Source organism: Oryctolagus cuniculus, chromosome 20 (assembly GCF_964237555.1).
Source record: "Oryctolagus cuniculus chromosome 20, mOryCun1.1, whole genome shotgun sequence".
Taxonomy (NCBI): Eukaryota; Metazoa; Chordata; class Mammalia; order Lagomorpha; family Leporidae; genus Oryctolagus; species Oryctolagus cuniculus.
This window is the reverse complement of record NC_091451.1, coordinates 19,431,396-19,449,621: the sequence shown is the minus strand read 5'-3', so window position 1 is coordinate 19,449,621 and position 18,226 is coordinate 19,431,396. Positions and strand designations below refer to the sequence as shown.

The 18,226-nt window shown below is 40.0% G+C and overlaps 1 protein-coding gene across 50 annotated transcripts in view; it reads left to right on the top strand.

The window, feature by feature from the left end:
- Window positions 1-18,226, top strand: part of NUMB (NUMB endocytic adaptor protein) — a 176,411-nt gene that overhangs the window by 147,051 nt on the left and 11,134 nt on the right. For 49 of the 50 annotated variants that reach the window (XM_070065238.1, XM_070065207.1, XM_070065235.1 and 46 more), the window contains 3 exons: window positions 6,166-6,240; window positions 9,961-10,101; window positions 15,456-15,660. In XM_070065238.1, the coding sequence (XP_069921339.1) occupies window positions 6,166-6,240; window positions 9,961-10,101; window positions 15,456-15,660 (421 nt within the window). The remainder of the gene's footprint in view (window positions 1-6,165; window positions 6,241-9,960; window positions 10,102-15,455; window positions 15,661-18,226) is intronic. The other variant, XM_070065230.1, reaches the window with a different exon arrangement.

The following is an 18,226-nucleotide window of genomic DNA, read 5'->3' as shown; positions in this document are numbered from 1 at the left end:
CCCTCTGCCCAAATTGGTCTGTTTGCTGCTGTTGTGTCTTCACATTCCATAGCTTTGCCAAATTATGCTTCCATGTGATTTTGTGGCATTACTTTGCTTTGACTTATATTAGGATATCTGTTAATCTTTTTGCTCTTACCTATCCCATGCGCAGCAGAGCTATCTTGCCTTTAAGTATCACTTCTGGTTATGTAGATTAATAGCATGCTTTTGGGAATCATAGAATTTTTGAGTTGGACAACACCCAAGATGTGAGTCACAATTTTAACAGGTAGGATATAAATACATTTGTCAAAAAGGGAGAGGATGCAGGGAAGAATTCAGGGACACCATTCCAAACAGGTCTAATAGTTCAGTTTAACAAACTGTCTTTCCAAAAATATTTAGTTAAGGATCACTTTCCAGAGATTATGATGATTTATATCAGAAGCTAGCAAGTGATGGCCCATTATTTATTTTTGTAAATTGAGTTTTATTAGAATGAAGCCATGACCATTTAGCTATTTTTATGCTGCAGTGACAGAATTGAGTAGTTGCAATAAAGATTACATGGCCCACAAAGCCTAAAATATTTTCTATTTGCCCTGTTATCACATTTTCCGATCCCTGATTTGAACAATTAAAAACTCATTTCTCTCCAGGATAATATCATTATGTAAAATGAAAGAGAAACATAAGGATCTTTCAGTCTACCAAGAATATCATCAATGTGTTATCTTTATCCTTTCCAGTTTATTTTTAAAAAGTGATTTCTACTAAAAAATGCTCTGGAAATAGATGGCAGTCCTTTGATGTAATTGGTTATTTCAATTGCCTTTTACTTTTATATTTACTAGAAACTGATCTTTTAGTATGCTGAGCCTAAGTTACTGTTTATGTGTCGTTTCTGCAACCATTTTGTGTTCTTTCATGGGGTTTTTTTTCATGTTAAGATTTCCTGTGCATTTCCCTTACTTGCAGTAGAAGTGTCCTGATTTAGTAATTTGTAATAGATCCACTACCTGCTATCACTTTTTCTAAAATTAGAGCCTGTTTGCTCTGTTGGTTTAGTATCTACCCTTAATAAAAGATGTCTAAAGCAGATGTTAACTTTTAAATTCTTTTTTTTTTTCTTTTTTTTTTTTTTTTTTTTGACAGGCAGAGTGGACAGTGAGAGAGAGAGACAGAGAGAAAGGTCTTCCTTTGCCGTTGGTTCACCCTCCAATGGCCGCCGCGGCCGGCGCGCTGCGGCCGGCGCACCGCGCTGATCCGATGGCAGGAGCCAGGAGCCAGGTGCTTTTCCTGGTCTCCCATGGGGTGCAGGGCCCAAGCACCTGGGCCATCCTCCACTGCACTCCCTGGCCACAGCAGAGGGCTGGCCTGGAAGAGGGGCAACCGGGACAGAATCCGGCGCCCCAACTTTTAAATTCTAAGCTGAATATTTGGAGAGTAGTGTGTTTACTTGAAAGTGATACTTTGATTTGTCAGTTTTCACTTGGAGGTTATTGTGGTTTTCTTCCTGCTCAAGATTGCACCAGCTTCTGAGTTAATAAAGTTCTGTCCATGTCAGATCCATCTTCTTTCCTTGAAGAATAAGCAGCTTAGTCTTTGTCGTAAAACTCATTTTCATGACAGTGACAGTAGTCGTGTTAATTCTACCTGTATCCCTGAAATAAATATGAAGTATTGGATTCTTAATGTTTCATATTTATACTATTGGTACCACGTTTTTATTAGTGCCTAAAGGATGGAGTTTATTTTTTATGAGGTATTTGGGCTACTAAAATGTATGTAATATCTACATTTCTTTTTTTTTTTAAAGATTTATTTTATTTAGTTGAAAGATAGAGTTACTGAGAGAGGTAGAGACAGAAAGAGAGGTCTTCCATCCGCTGGTTCTCTCCCCAGATGGCCACAATGGCTGGAACTGCACCGACCCGAAGCCAGGAGCCAGGAGCTTCTTCCGGGTCTCCCAAGTGGGTGCAGGGGTCCAAGGACTTGGGCACTCTTCCACTGCTTTCCCAGGCCATAGCAGAGAACTGGATTGGAAGTGGAACAGCCGGGACTAGAACCAGCACCCATATGGGATGCCGGCACTTCAGGCCAGGGCTTTAACCCACTGCACCACAGTGCCAGCCCCCGTAATGTATACATTTCATACTTCCTCTGAGTTATATTTTCTTTTTTGGTCCCTTGGTTAGGTAACTTTGACCTGATCTCCTAGGATGTTTAAGTGATAAGTTTTAGAACAGAAGCAAAAAACTTTTGATCTTCTATTGAATTTCATCTTTTCTTAAAAGTGCACAGGAATCTTAGTTTATATTATCAGAATGAATGAAAAACTTTGAAGTTTACAAGTACTACAGAAGGTTTGCTATTGTAGAATTTGTGAGAAATCTGTACTTAATTTCAACTACAAGAATCTTGGCGCATTAGTATCTCATTACCTGATTAAAGTAACTTTAAGGTAGCAAAGCAGACTTATATATAAGAAATTATACCCAAATGAATAAGCAGATACCAAAAGAATTCATATTATCTGTTTTCTTTCTCTGTTTGGAGAGATGAGAGGCCATGAAATTTGATAAATATAATTCCTAACTGATATATTAGTATAATACCATCAAATTTATTGTAAAGGTATATTAAAAAGCACAGATGTTTTCATAACTATGTAATTGGATAGAGACTGTGTTTTATTTCCCTGAATAAGGAGACTAACTGGATAATAGTCCCATTCTAAAATGACCTATCATTTTTCCTCACCTTCAGTCTTCTAATCTTGAAGTTGTCTTCTCTGTAGCCTCAGATGCTGAACACTATAGGCCACACTTACACCATGAGCAACTGATAAAACTGCAAATGTAATTGTTTAACACACGATTTTTAGTGCCACATGGCAGTCTTCTGTGTTACTGGTTACCATTCCCATCCCTTACCACAGATATTTAGCAGGTTTCTTCTTTCAGCAAATACTCCTTGAGCTCCTACTGTGTTCCAGGCATTGTTCAAGCTCCAGGGGTACACAGCAATGGACAATATAGTTAGGAAAAAAACCCTACCTTCATGGAGGATAACTTCCAGAAAAATATTAAATGTTACATAAAGTATTGATGAAATATGGGCAGTAGCTATTGTCAAAGTTTGGTTTGAACAGCCCCAGTGTGATACCTGTTTCTGGATTTTAGTAGTGCTACCTTTCACTTTCTTTTTTTTTTTTTTTTTTTGTTTAAGATGTATTTTATTTATATGAAAGACAAAGTTACAAAGGGAGAGAGAGAGGGAGAGACAGAAAGAGCTACACAAAGGGACCTACACAAGTGAGCACTTGAATTTACCGTCACAACTTCTATTACTCAACCCTGTCCTCATTGGTAAATCCCGTGGACACTTTAAAAAAAAAAAAGATTTATTTATTTTGAATGTCAGAGTTACAGAGACAGACAAGGACACACACACACACACACACACATACACACATACACACAGGGTTCACTCCCTAGATGGCTGCAACAACCAGTGCTGGGCCAGGCTGAAGGAGACAGGAGCTTTTATCCGAGTCTCCCACATGGGCGGCAGGGGCCCAAACACTTGTACCATCTTCCATACTTTACCCAGGCCATTAACAGGGGGCTGGACTGGAAGTGGAGCAGCTATGACACAAAGTGGCATCCATATAGGATGCCAATATTGCAGGCAATGTAGTTAACTACCACACCACAAAGCAGGCCCCCAGTGGGCACTTTTTACATCTTTGCTTAACTTGATCATTAATCACCACATACCATTTGATATTGGAAACCACTCACTCCTTTTTGAAACTCTTCTCCCTTAGTTTCAGTGACATTACTCTATCTCAATTCTACTGTCTCTGTACATATTCCTTTTCTGATAGTTCAAGGAATTACTCATGTTTTCCCAATGCCTTATAATTGGTGTTCTCCAGTGTCCTTGGCCCTCTTATTACTCTAATCATTTGTGTCTCCCAAATCTAAAATTCCATCTTAGAATTCTCTACAAGCTTCAAACGTATATATCCAATTGCCTGTTGAACATCTCCAGTTGGATATTCATGCACACCTTAAACTTGGCTTGAAATCCATTAATCCTGTCAAACTTGCTTTTGCATCTCATCTTCTTTTCTCTATCTTGTTTGATAGTACCCTCTGTCAACCAGCCTGAGCTGCTGTGGGTATTTGGGAAATGAACCAGCAGATGGAAGATCTTTTTCTGACTGTCCATCTCTGCCTTTCAGATGATGAAAAATGAATAAATGTTTTAAAATGCTCATCTGTTTAATTATGCTTAAATTCCTTCAGTAGCTTCTATTTACTTATTTTTATTTATTTGAAAGGCAAAGGGTCAGACAGATATCCCATCCGCTGATTCACTCCCCAAATGCCCACAACAGCTGGGACTGAGCCAGGCTGATGCAGGGACCTAGGAACTCTATCCAGTTCTCTCACCTAGGTAGCAGGTACCCATCTACTTGAGCCATCATCTGCTGTCTCCCAGAGTACACATTAGCAGAAAGCTAGAATCAGGGCAGAGCTGGGATATGAACTCAGGTATTCCAGTATAGAATGCTGGCATCCCAAGTGGCATCTTAACCACCACACCAAATGCCAACCCCACCTTCATTCACTTCTAATTGCCCACAGAATGAAGATCCAATTCCTTGGCAGATATACAATGCCCTCCATGTCCAGGCCTTTCCTTCCTCTTTTCTCTCATTGTGCCTTGCTCACCCAGCCTACTTTGAAGCTATACTGAAATATTTATAGAGCCTCAGACTTGTAGTGTCATTTGCCTCTGTATCTTCCACTGTTTCTTCTTCCTGACTTTTCTACTACCTCTGCCATTCCCTTTCCTCCCTGACGACATGTAGAGCATCAAGAAGAATGATTTCAGATTCAGTTATATCTTTTTCTTGGTATAACCGTCCTTGATTGCATAAACAGATTTGACTATGTCCCTTTTTGGAGTCATTATACCTTGTTTTCAGCTCTAGTCCAGCACTTACTACTGTGTTTATCTTTTGTCTATTTGAGTAAAACCTTTCAGTGGACTATGAGCTCTTCTAGTATTTCCTCTGGTGAGCACTTTATCAAGCATGTGGTGGTGGCAGAGATGAGGAGCCTAGCCGGAGTGGACCACAACAGTTAATTTAAACAAGGCCACCTTCCCATATCAAGGATTACCAGACTTAGACACACACAGAGGAGAATGGTAGCTAGTTCTGTTATTCTTTATAATCATGTCTAGAAACTGCTGCTCCAACCTGCACCAAATTTCTTTTGATGTATACTCTTTATAAAAGCCTGATTCCTATTCTCAACTTTCATTCTGCTTTTGTTTTATTTTGCTTTTATCTTTGGAGCAATTAAGAAAAGGCATTGTTCGGTTAGTGCTACATTCCACACAGGAGAAAATCTGCATCAGCTTGTGTGCCAAAAGAGGTCTATTGTGTGCCAGAAGAATCTTTTCTCAGCCAGGAAAAAGAAAATTCATGTTATAAGAAGTTATTTTTTCAGTAGTTTTATAATCCTCTTATGTTTTCAAAATGTCTTCATGAATTTAGTTTCAAATTAAAAACTAAACCAGTTCTGTGTTAATCTTGAGAGGAGAAATAATAATTTTTTGAAGATTTTTAATGAAATAATGTGGATTTCTTCTGTTTCCAACATGAACATTTCAGAGATCCTGCTGTATACACTGGGGTCAGACAGTAGAAGAATGGTCGTCATTTCCATTTAGACTTCTCCATTACTTCCTACTCCAGATACATTTGTAGAAGCTACTTGTGGTGTAACTCCTTATGTGTTTAGTATTTTTCTGACTCTTGGTTTTATTGGTTGATTTTTTTTAAATGGGTGCAGAATCTAGCTATGAATTCTTGGCCTTTTATGGAATGCAGTATCTTGGTTTAATTCCGTCTGTCCTTTCTCTTTTACTTAATGTTATCATTTTATGTTATAGTTCTAAAATAATGGCTTTGGTTTTTTTTCTGAATGTTTTTGCAGTTTGTTTTGAGTATCTGGCTTTAGGCACACCTTCTGAATTTGGACTCCATGCTGTACTTGTGACTTTTGGAAGGCAAAAGTCAGTATTTTTTTGTATAGGATGACTTTTTTTAAAAGTATTCTTTATGTGTGTCTCTTCCCCTTCCTCCTTTTCTCTTAAAAGACTGGAAAGAAAGCAGTTAAAGCAGTCCTGTGGGTATCAGCAGATGGACTCAGAGTTGTGGATGAAAAAACTAAGGTAAGATTTTTAGAAGTTTAAATGTGACTGCTCATAAGATTTTTTAATCCCTAAATATCAAATATGAGACTATTAAGTTTTTTGTAGCCACTCTGTATCTTTCAGCTTTGTCCAAAGTACAATCTTCTGAGAAACTACTTAACATTCAGGAAAGCAATTTAGTTACTCATGTACTTTATGAAAAATAGAATTCTCTCAACATACTATTCTGTATGCCATAGTATGTTTAATGTACTAAGCATTAGTACTTCAAGTTAAAATTTGAGTTCCATTTCTGTTCTTACATAGTAAAAGAAAATTTCACTCCCCACAAATGTAAAAGATGAAGGGCCTTGTTCTACAATTTAAAATAAATTTTAATAAAAGATGATGGGCTACAACTGAAATTTGTTGTCTTTAAGAAGTGGTACGTGAACTAATTAACAGGCTGTTTAACTAAAAACACAGTGTAAGTTAAAAGGCTATTTGGTTAACATTTAATTAGAATCCAAACAATATCTTAAATCATAGGTAGCATTTTGCATTTGAGAAAAAGTGCTCCTAAATGGCTAAATAAGAACAGAAACACAGACTGTGCTCCTAAAGAGCATAAGGTATTATGTAAGTACATTAACCATTAATTAAAACTTCATTATAGATCAAAAGTCAAGAAAAAGTTTAACAAGTAGACAGTTTTTTAAAAAGAAAATTCAAATGTCACTGAACAGGGGAGGGGGAGAAAGCCTGGTAGGCAGCTAAAGAAGTTTTGATAGACATCTTGCATGGTAAATTTTAAGTGGTTTAATATAGCTACATTTTTAGTCCTTTGGCCTCCCCTTGAAGGACTAAAGATAGATTTATTTATTTATTTGAAAGTCAGAGTCCTGGAGGAGGAAGAAGGTCTTCCATCCGCTGGTTCACTCCCCAGTTGGCCTCAATGGCCAGGGCTGGACCAGGCCAAAGCCAGGAACCAGGAGCTTCTTCCTGGTCTCCCATGTGGGTAGCAAGTGCCTAAACACTTGGGCTATCTTCTGCTGCTTTTCCCAGGCCATTAGCAGGGAGCTGGATCGGAAGTGAAGCAGCTGGGACAAGGAACTAACACCCAAATGGAATGCTGGCATCACAGGCTACAGCTTTACCTGCTATGCCACAACACTGGCCCCAAAGGCTTTGTTTTTTGAAGTTCAAGAAAAACAGTAGTCTTAAATTTTAGTGAGTTACTGTAGAAAATAGTGTTCATTTTAATTAGCTTATTTTTAAGAACTTGTATAGTTTTCTTTAGTGTTTAATATAAAGTTTGTTGGGGCCAGCATTGTGGTGCAACAGGTTAAACCACCTGTAATAGGATGAAGTGCTGGCACCCCCATATGGGTACCGGTTGAGTCCCAGCTGCTCCACTTCTGATCGAGTTCTCTGCTAATGTATCTGGGAAAACAGCAGAGGATGGCCCAAGTCCTTGGATTCCTGCACCCATATGGGAGACCTGGATGAAGCTCCTGGCTGCTGTCTTCAGCCTGGCCCAGCCCTGGCCATTGCAGCCATGTGGGAAGTAAACCAGCAGATGGAAGATCTCTCAATCTCTCTACCACTTCCCTCTCTCTCTCTCTCTGTAACTCTGCCTTTCAAATTAATAAAATAAATCTTAAAAATGTATGTGTGTATTTGTTGTACTTGGAGGCTATGTTCAAATATTTAATGGTTTTATACAATTGTTGGAAAGGATGTTGTCCCCTGGTAGCTTCTTACAGCACTGACATTCATTAATTTAGTTCCACATTGAGTGACAGGAAATAGTGCCTTGCATCCTTGTCCCATCCTCCCACCTTTATGTAAGTATTTGCTGTAAGAAGGAACTAATACAATATGGGGTCAGTGTTTGTGATAAGGCCATTGCAGTAATCTGCACAAATTTACCTTTTGAGATCCTTAACCTTTGACCAAGAAGCTTGTGAAATTACATTGCTGTCCCACCTTCCCATCCATGACCTTCTTGGTTCTGATAGTGCTTCTACTCAAGAGTATAGTTACTCTTGGATAGTTTCTTAGAAATAGATACACGTTAGTTGAATTGTGGGTAGAAAATGTGGTTGAGTTGTGGATGGAAGATGAAATTTGTATTACTAAAAAAAAATAAAAACTATTTAGAAAAAGTATCTTCAGCATGTTTCACTCTAGCAATGGCTGAAAAACTCCTACTGGACTGAATCTCCCAGAAACAACTACTAACTGAACAGAACAATCCAGTGAATATAGGCACTAGAGAATAACCCAAAGCAGGCAAACTCTGGAGAGAAATTGACACTTGGAAGAAGAAAATGGCACTGGGTGATTTCCCTTTTCACAGCTTCTAGCCTAAGGACAGGCTCTCATCTATGCCCTAAAGGGTAGCAAAAACTCAGTCTTTCTAGCCTGAAAAACCAGGAGACAAGGTTTAAAGCAACAACAGCTACTAAAAAATAAAAAGGAAAGCCGGCGTCGCGGCTCACTAGGCTATTCCTCCACCTGTGGCGCCAGCACACCGGGTTCTAGTCCGGGTCGGGGCGCCAGATTCTGTCCCGGTTGCCCCTCTTCCAGGCCAGCTCTCTGCTGTGGCCCGGGAGTGCAGTGGAGGATGGCCCAAGTGCTTGGGCCCTGCACCCCATGGGAGACCAGGAGAAGCACCTGGCTCCTGCCTTCGGATCAGCGCGATGCGCCGGCTGCGGTGGCCATTGGAGGGTGAACCAACGGCAAAGGAAGACCTTTCTGTCTCTCTCTCTCACTGTCCACTCTACCTGTCAAAAAATAAAAAAATAAATAAAAAGGAGACCTTTGGAGCCCCAAAATCTGTGTATAAATTCTGCCCAAACCTGTGACTCCTTAACCATTCAAGTACAAAGCAGACTCCAAATAGCCCAATTAAGGATATAAAAACAGATTGGAGCTACTGTCCAAAAGAAAACTTTTCATGTGAGTATGATCTAATTAGTTACTTGCTAAAACCCAAAACTAACAGCTCTAAGGAATGTAATAGAATCCAAACTCTCCAAGTTATACTCACAATGTCTACTATGCAATGCAAAATTACTCAGCCTACAAAGAAACAAAAGACTCATTCTCATCAGGATAATTAGAAACCCAACCATGAGTTGACCCATGACCCAGATGTTGAAATTAGCAAAGACTTTAAAGCAAGTATTACAGTAATACTCTTCTAATGAAAAGGAAAATATGCTCTTATTGAATGAAGAGATAGGAAACCTTAGCAGAGAAATAGAAAATATAAAAAAGAACCATGTGGAAATTCTACACCTGAGAAATAGAGTATCTAAAATGAAAATATTTACTAAATGAGACGTTGTTATTTGAAAAAAGTGAAGTGCAGAGCAATATATATATATAGTGCTAATTGTGTAAAAAGGTAGTTAGAATATGACTATCCTGTGTATTTGTTTATATTTGCAAATAAGCCAAAATAATTAGATATACTTATTTACATTCATTGTCAAATTGAACATGGAAGAGATCTAAAACTGGAATCAACAAGCTGTGATGAGGTGAAGGAGGCATCTAGGCAGTATGCCTCTTGGGATGTCTCCTAAGTTAAATTCTGAGTACTCAAATTAGTACACGTAGACTGAGCCATTCCATATCCTAGTTGCATCGGATTAGACATTCTGTATTGTCAAATGAACGTCATGTTTATTGAGAAGCTTAAATAACCTCTTATAAGTCCTTTTGTCCTTTCTGCTTCCCATTTTCTAGGACCTCATAGTTGACCAGACAATAGAGAAAGTTTCTTTCTGTGCCCCAGATAGGAACTTTGATAGAGCCTTTTCTTACATATGTCGTGATGGCACCACTCGGCGCTGGATCTGTCACTGCTTCATGGCTGTCAAGGACACGGTGAGCCCAACAACTTGTATTACATTATGAGTATTCTCAGCTGAGCTCCTTCCAGGTTGGTTCAACCAAGCAGTTTCCATTACATTTTTCAATTTATTTATTTTTACTTGGAAGGCAAAGAGGCAGAAATAGATGGACAGAGAAAGATCTTCCCCAAATGCCCACAACAGCTAGGGCTAGACCAAGCCATAGCCAGAAACCTAGAACTCATTCTAGGTCTCCCACATAGGTAATAGGGACCCAACTACTTGAGCCATCACTACTCTCTCAGGGTGTGCCTTAACAGGAAGCTGGAATTGATAGCAGAGCTAGGACACAAACCCAGCCCCTCTGATATGGGATGCTTGCATCCCAAGCTGTATCTTAACCATTGTGCTAAATCCCTGCCCCTCCATTACATTTTCAACAAATACGTGCTGCTAAGGCTGCTCTTGGCAACACCTAAACTAGCCTACTTTCATTTTTTTATTCAAGTAGTTCACACTCTTGGTGTGACCTTGTGATTTGCGAATCACAGAGTAAAATGATTGGCTTGAGATTTAAGATCATTAAAGGAAAGTGCTCTGGTGATAATGATTGTTAAACTTTAATTGATATATTTCATTATTGCAAATATTTCCACAATTTTTAAATGTATTTGCTGACACATCTATGTGGAAGATACTGGTGTTTAGAAAGTGCTTATAATTTATTTGCAAAAAGACTACTACAAATCAAAGAACTGAATTAAAATATATAATTAATTTTAAAATGGAAATAATAAATTATGATAGAACTGTGTTAGAAATTGTTGCATGGTGAAATATTTTTCTTTTAATAGGGAATACCTTTTTTAAAGGTTTATTTATTTATTTGAAAAACAGAGGGACAGAGACAGTTCTTCCATCCACTGGTTCATTCCCCAAATGGCCACAATGGACTAGGCCAGGCCAAAGCCAGGAACCAGGAACTCTATGCAGGTCTCCCACATGGGTGGCAAGGCCTGCAAATACTTGGGCCATCTGCTGCTGCTTTCCCAGGTACATTAGCAGGTAAATTAGCAAGGAGGTGAATGGGAAGCAGAATAGTCGGGACTCGAACCAGCACTCAATGCTAAATCAAGAATAATTTCATCCTTCGTATAAATTACAAATTATTACCTGAAAGACAACTCCCTTAGGTGACAATGATCATAATGCATACAGCATTGAGTATGTAATTTCTGAGTTATTGAAAGTTCAGATAGAAAAAAGCATTTGTAAGGGCCAGCACTGTTTTATAGCAGGTAAAGCTGCTGCCTGCAGTGCCAGCATCCCATATGGGCACCAGTTCAAGTCCCAGCTGCTCCACTTCTGATCCAGCACTCTGCTATGGCCTAGGAAAGCAATGGAAGATGGCCCAAGTCCTTGGGCCCCCGCACCCGCGTGGGAGATCCAGATGAAGCTCCTGGCTTTGGATAGGTACAGCTCCAGCCATTGTGGCCATTTGGGGAGTGAACCAGTGGATGGAAGACATCTCTCTCTCTCTCTCTCTCTCTCTCTCTCTGCCTCTGCCTCTGCCTCTGCCTCTGCCTCTGCCTCTCTGTAACTCTGTCTTTCAGATAACTAAATAAATCTTAAAAAAAAAAAAAAGGCATTTTCTCAATAAAGTTCTTGCCAGTGTTTAGCCTTGGAGAAAAGCACTCTAAAGCTGAGCAAACATGTTTCAAAGCTCTTTAAGACAGTGGTATTAATAAATATTAAGAGCACAGATGCTGATTCAGTTCTGAATTCCAGTCCTGGTTCTGATTCCTATTAGCTTTGAGGTTTGAGACAAGTTACCTAACATTCTCTAAGTATTTTTTTAAGATTTATTTATTTTTTTAAAGATGTATTTATTTACTTGAAAGTCAGTTACACAGAGAGAGAAGGAGAGGCAGACAGAGATCACAGAGGTCTTCCATTCTGCTGGTTCACTCCCCAATTGGCCACAATGGCCAGAGCTGTGCTGATCCAAAGCCAGGGGCCAGGAGCTTCTTCTGGGTCTCCTACATGGGTGCAGGGGCCCAAGGACTTGGATCATCTTCCACTGCTTTCCCAAGCCATAGCAGAGAGCTGGATCGGAAGTGGAGCAGCCAGGACTTGAACCGGTGCCCATATAGGATGCTGGCACTGCAGGTGGCAGCTTTACCCACTATGCCACAGCGCCAGCCCCTCTATAAGTATTATTATCCAGTTCTATGAATGGAAAACTGTGGTAAAGATTAAATTAGTTATACAGCTCAATTCACAATAGCTAAGATGGAATCAATCCAGATATCTGTCAACTGAAGACTGGATAAGGGAATTACGGTTGTATGTACACCATGGAATACTACACAGCACTAAAAAATGAAATTCTGTCATTTGCAACAAAAATGTATATAACTGGAAAACATTACATTTAATGAAATAAGCCAGTCCCAAAAAGACAAACACCTTATGCTTTCCCTAATCTGTGGTAATCAATAGCATACCTAAAAGGCAATCTATAGAAGTGAAATTGACACTTTGAGATGCAATGACTTTGAACAGCCTTTATCTCCATTGTTGAAGAATAGTTCGTTTTGTTTTCATACTGTTTGTTGAACTCTACTTTAGTGTAGGGTTAATCTTATGTGCATAAAGTTAATTGAAAATTAATCTTAGTCAAAAAAAAAATAAGAATGAGGAGAAGGAGGAGGAAGAAGGGTGGGAGTGTGGGTGGGAGGGAGTTATGATGGGAAGAATCACTATTTTCCTAAATTTGTATATACAAAATGCAGGAAGTTTGTATACCTTAAATAAAAGGTTTCTAGGTAAATAAAAAAAAAAGATTCAATTAGGTAATGATTTTTTTTTTTTTTTTGAGCATTTAATGTAGGGTCTGGCCATTGGCAGTCGCACCAAAAATTTTAACTAATGTTAAAGTTGTTCTTCCTTAGTTTGACACATGTGCTTTTAAAATGAGTTGAAATTATATTTTCTCCACTGTCTCATTGCTAGAAAGCCATAAAGATATGTATTTTGTGATCATTCCACTTAACAAGATCCAGAATTCAGGAGTTTACCTGATACTAATTTTAAAACCATTTTATTTATTTATTTATTTGAAAGAGTTAGAGAGATTATCCATCACTGGTTCACTCTACTGCAACAGCTGGGGCTGGGCTAGGCCAAACCAGGAGCCAAGAACTTCTTCTGGGTTCCCAACGTGAATGCAGGAGCCCAAGGACTTGGGTCATCCTCTGTTGCTCTCTCAGTCATATCAGCAGGGAACTGAATCAGAAACGGAACAGCTGAGATTCAAACCAGTGCCCATTTGGGATGCTGGCACTTCAGACAGTGGCTTAACCTGCTGTGCCATGGTGCCAGCCCCAAAACCATTTTATCATAACAATAGTCTGTATCTCCTAAGTCAGTGTTATACTGTCACAGTCACCTTTGCGACATTTTTTAATTTTTTTTAAAGATTGATTTATTTATATGGAAGGCAGAGTTAGAGAGAGGCAGAGAGAGAGAGAGAGAGAGAGGTCTTCCATCCGCTGGTTCACTCCCCAAATGGGGAGTAGGAGACCCACATGGGAGACCAGGAAGAAGCTCCTGGCTTCGGATAGGCGCAGCTCCGGCCATTGCACCCATCTGGGGAGTGAACCAGCGGATGGAAGACCTCTCTCTCTGTCTCTACCTCTCTCTGTAACTCTGTCTTTCAAATAAATAAAAATAAATGTTTAAAAAAAAAAAACACCATAAAAGTCTCCCTGTTCACAAATATCTTTTCTTGCTATGAATGATTCCAACAGTTATTATACCATTTATACCATTTCTAACTTTTTTATTCCCTAATTAGAAGTATGGTTTAAAACACAGATAACCCTAAAAAAAAAAAAAAAGTACACTGAATATATTAAGTTGACCTTTGTTAATCCAGTGTATCTTCTTAAAGATTTATTTATTTATTTGAAAGAGCTACACAGAGAGAGAAAGAGAGACAGAGAGAGGTCTTCTGTCCACTGGTTCACTCCCTGGTTGGCTGCAATGGCCAGAGCTGCACTGATCTGAAGCCAGGAGCTTCTTCTGAGTCTCCCACGTGGGTGCAGGGGCCCAAAGACTTGGGCCATCCTCCGCTGCTTTCCCAGGCCACAGCAGAAGGCCTGATTGGAAGTGGAGCAGATGGAACTCGAATCGGTGCCCACCCGCTACGCCAGAGTGCTGGCCCCAATCCATTGATCTTTAGCATAGTGTTTGGTTTATGTAAGCTTCCTTTTCCTCCTACACTCAAGTAAATCAGTTTTATCTGTTTAATTTTTAAGTAGAGAGTATAGGTGAAAACATGCTTTCATTTTTGCCTGTGTGTGTTTAGGAGGTAGATTTGAAGATTAGAGAGCACTACAAGAAAATAAGGAAGGTATAAGGAAAAATGTTAAGTTACTGAGGGCCATAAATGGAGAAGGTCCCTTAGAGGGAGAGTATTCAGAAAGGGGAGATGGAAAGCTAAGCTGGGGGCTGTCGCTGTGACAGTGGGTGAAGCCGCCGCCTGCAGTGCCAGCATCCATATTGGCTCTAGTTTGAGTCCCGCTGCTTCACTTCCAATCCAGCTCTCTGCTATGGCCTGGGAAAGCAGTAGACGATGGCCCAAGTCCTTGGGCCCCTGCACCCTTGTGGGAGACCCAAAATACGCTCCTGGCTCCTGGCTTTGGATTGGTGCAGCTTCAGCCATTGCTGCCAGTTGGGAAGTGAACCAGCAGATGGAAGACTTTCTCTCTCTCTCTCTCTCTCTCTAACTCTCTCTAACTCTCTTGCTCTCTGTAACTCTGGCTTTCAAATAAATAAATAAATAAATATTTTCAAAAATTAAAGGAAGGAAAGCTGTCCTTTGTTTGATTCCCTTTTTATCACTGGAGTTTTGTTTTTTTATGAGAAGTTTAAGTTCATGTCTTTTTTCCTAGACATGTTGACCATGTATTTTAGTTCCTGAAGTTGTCCCTGCCTTCCAGTGGTTTCTTAGAAATGCCTGACCAGAGGTCCCACTAAAAGGCAGATAGGGTTTACGTGTCAAAGCTTTGAACCTTGCACGGGGTCTCCTAAGCTACTGGCCAGTGCTAACATGACTTAATAATAAGAAGCTCTCTACGGTTGCTGGCAAAAGCACAGGTTGCTGATAATCACTTCCCTGAGCGTGTAACAGTTAATATACTTGAAGTACCAGAAGCACCATCTAATATAATTTATTCATTTAAATTAATTTGAAATGCTATTATAGTGTAACTTTTAAAGTAGAGTTTGCAATATTTTGCCTTGTATAAAAACAGACTATTTCTACATGATCATTGCTATTGTAACTCTGAAATAAGCTTTTAAAACCTCTGTTCTCTTCAGGGTGAAAGATTGAGCCATGCAGTAGGCTGTGCTTTTGCAGCCTGTCTAGAACGTAAGCAGAAGCGGGAGAAGGAATGTGGAGTAACTGCTACTTTTGATGCCAGTCGGACCACTTTTACAAGAGAAGGATCATTCCGCGTCACAACAGCCACTGAACAAGCAGAAAGAGAAGAGATCATGAAACAAATGCAAGATGCCAAGAAAGGTACAATGTGTTCTACAGTGCATGTTCATGTAATGCAGTTTCTCCCAAAAGATACTCAGAAGGTATCAGGAACAAGTTTTTCATACTCAAAGAGAATTTAGCAATATTTGAAGAACTTAACAACAAGCTGAAAATTTTTCAAAAGTGCCTTCTTTTAAAGTGGCTGGCTTAATAGCTTCAAAAATGCTTACTCTCCATTATAAGCTATGTGGGGAGGCTAAAAATGTAGTTGAAGTTGCAATATGGGATGCTGGCATTATGGTTCAGCAGTTTAGGCAGCCACCTGTGACACCAGTGTTTCATATGAACATGAGTGCAGTCACTGCTCCACTTCCAATCCAGATTCCTGCTAATGTGCCCAGGAAAGCAGCAGAAGATAGCCCGAGTATATGGATCTGTGCCACCCACTTGGGAGACCTAGATGGAGTCCCAGGCTCCAGACTTCTTCCTGGCCCAACCCCAGCAGTTGCAGCCATTTAGGGAAATCTCTCCCTCCTCGTGTGTCTTTCTGTCTGTGTCTGTCTCTCAAACTCTGCATTTCAAATAAATAAATCTTAAAAAAAAAAAAAAAAAAAGCTACTGCAGTGATATTGTTGCCCTGGCTACATCCTAGAACAAATTTTTAATTCTGTTGCATCTGATCTCTATGAGAAGTAAATGCCATTGAGGACCTACATCTTGAAAAAAGAAGCACAAGTCTCAGGGTGTAGGGCTGTAAACAATCCTCTCACTACAATGGTGGCAGGGATTTAACAGTGATATTGTTTAATACTGAAGTTACTCAGGCATCTGTAAAGTTTGGTTGGGTGTATTTTAGATCTAAATGATAGAGGTTGGGGAAAACATTTCTGCATTCTTGTGACCCAGTATAGCTAGGGTGAAAACCAAAAAAAAAAAAAAAAAAGTACAAATGGTTCAGTTTAATTAATAGCATTAAGATAAATTTTTTAAAGATTTATTTATTTTATTTGAAAGTCAGAGTTACACAGAAGAGAGGCAGAGAGAAAGAAAGAGAAGTCTTCCATCCGATGGTTCACTCCACAATTGGCCGCAACAGCTGGAGTTGTGCTGATCCGAAGCCAGGAGCCAGAAGCTTCTTCTGGGTCTCCCACGTGGGTGCGGGGGCCCAAGGACTTGGGCCATCGTCTACTGCTTTCCCAGGCCATAGCAGAGAGTTGGATCAGAAGTGGAGCAGCGAAGTCTCAAACTGGCACACATAGGGGGTGCCGGTGCTTCAGGCCAGGGCATTAACCTGAGCATTAATATAAATTTAATAAAAGTATTTATTTTCATCTACTTGAAAGAAAGAGAGAGATAGACATCTTACATCCACTAGTTCATTCCGCAAATGTCCAAAACAGCCAGGAGTAGGCCAGGCTAAAGCCAGAAACCTAGAACTCCATCTGAATCTCCTCTGTGGGTGGCAGGGACTCAAGTACTTGAGCCACCTTCTGCTTCCCAGGATATATTAACAGGAAGCTGGATTGGAGGCAGAGTAGCCAGGACTTGAACCAGCACTGCTTCTGGGATACAGGTGTCCAAGCAGGTGCTTAAGCATCTATGCTCAACACATTCCCCTGAGAATATTTTACAATATGTTTTAGGTTCTAAGCCAGAACTTTGGACATAATACTGACTGACCCAGACAGTTGTAATTATTAAGTCCTTCCTCAAAAGAATAAAATTTGCAAATATTTTAAAAGATTTATTTGAGAGGCAGAGTTATATACAGAAAGAGGGAGAGGGAGAGAGGTCTTCAATACACTGGTTCACTCCCCAAATGGCTGTAACTGCCAGAGCTGGGCCAATCCAAAGCCAAGAGCCGGAAGGTTCTTCCAGGTCTCCCACCTGGGTGCAGGGGCCCAAGCATTTAGGCCATCTTCCAATGTTTTCCCAGGTCATTAGTAGGAAGCTGGATCGGAAGTGGAGCAGTGGGGCCTTGAGCTGCCCCCCATATGAGATGCTGATGCCGTAGGCACTGGCCCTAGATTTATACATTATTATTTGAAATTAACTTATTGATGACTTTTGCTTTATTTCTTATAAACATTTATACCAGGCTACCAAAGAATAATAAGCATCTTGCTAGCTTTACTAGGAAATTTAATCTGCCTGTTATTTAATGTACTTTAGTGCTTTTTGGTTTGGAAGTATATTCTGGGGCCGGTGCTGTGACATAACGGGTAAAGCCACCACCAGCAGTGCTGGCATCTCATGTGGGTGCTGGTTCGAGTCCCAGCTCCTCCACTTCCAATCCAGCTCTCCACTATGGCCTGGGAAGGCAGTAGAGGATGGCCCACGTCCTTGGGCCCCTGTTACCCGTGTAGGAGACCTGGAAGAAGCTCCTAGCTCCTGGCTTCAATCAGTCCAGCTCTGGGTGTTTTGGCCATTTTGGAGAGTGAACCAGCAGATGGGAGACTTGGCTCTCTCTCTGCCTGTGCCTCTCTCTAACTCTGCCTTTCAAATAAATAAATAAAGGTTAAAAAAAGGCTAAAAAAGAAATATACTCTTTTTTTATTCATTTATTTAATACCACCAAATAATACTCTTTGCCACACCCAGCAAC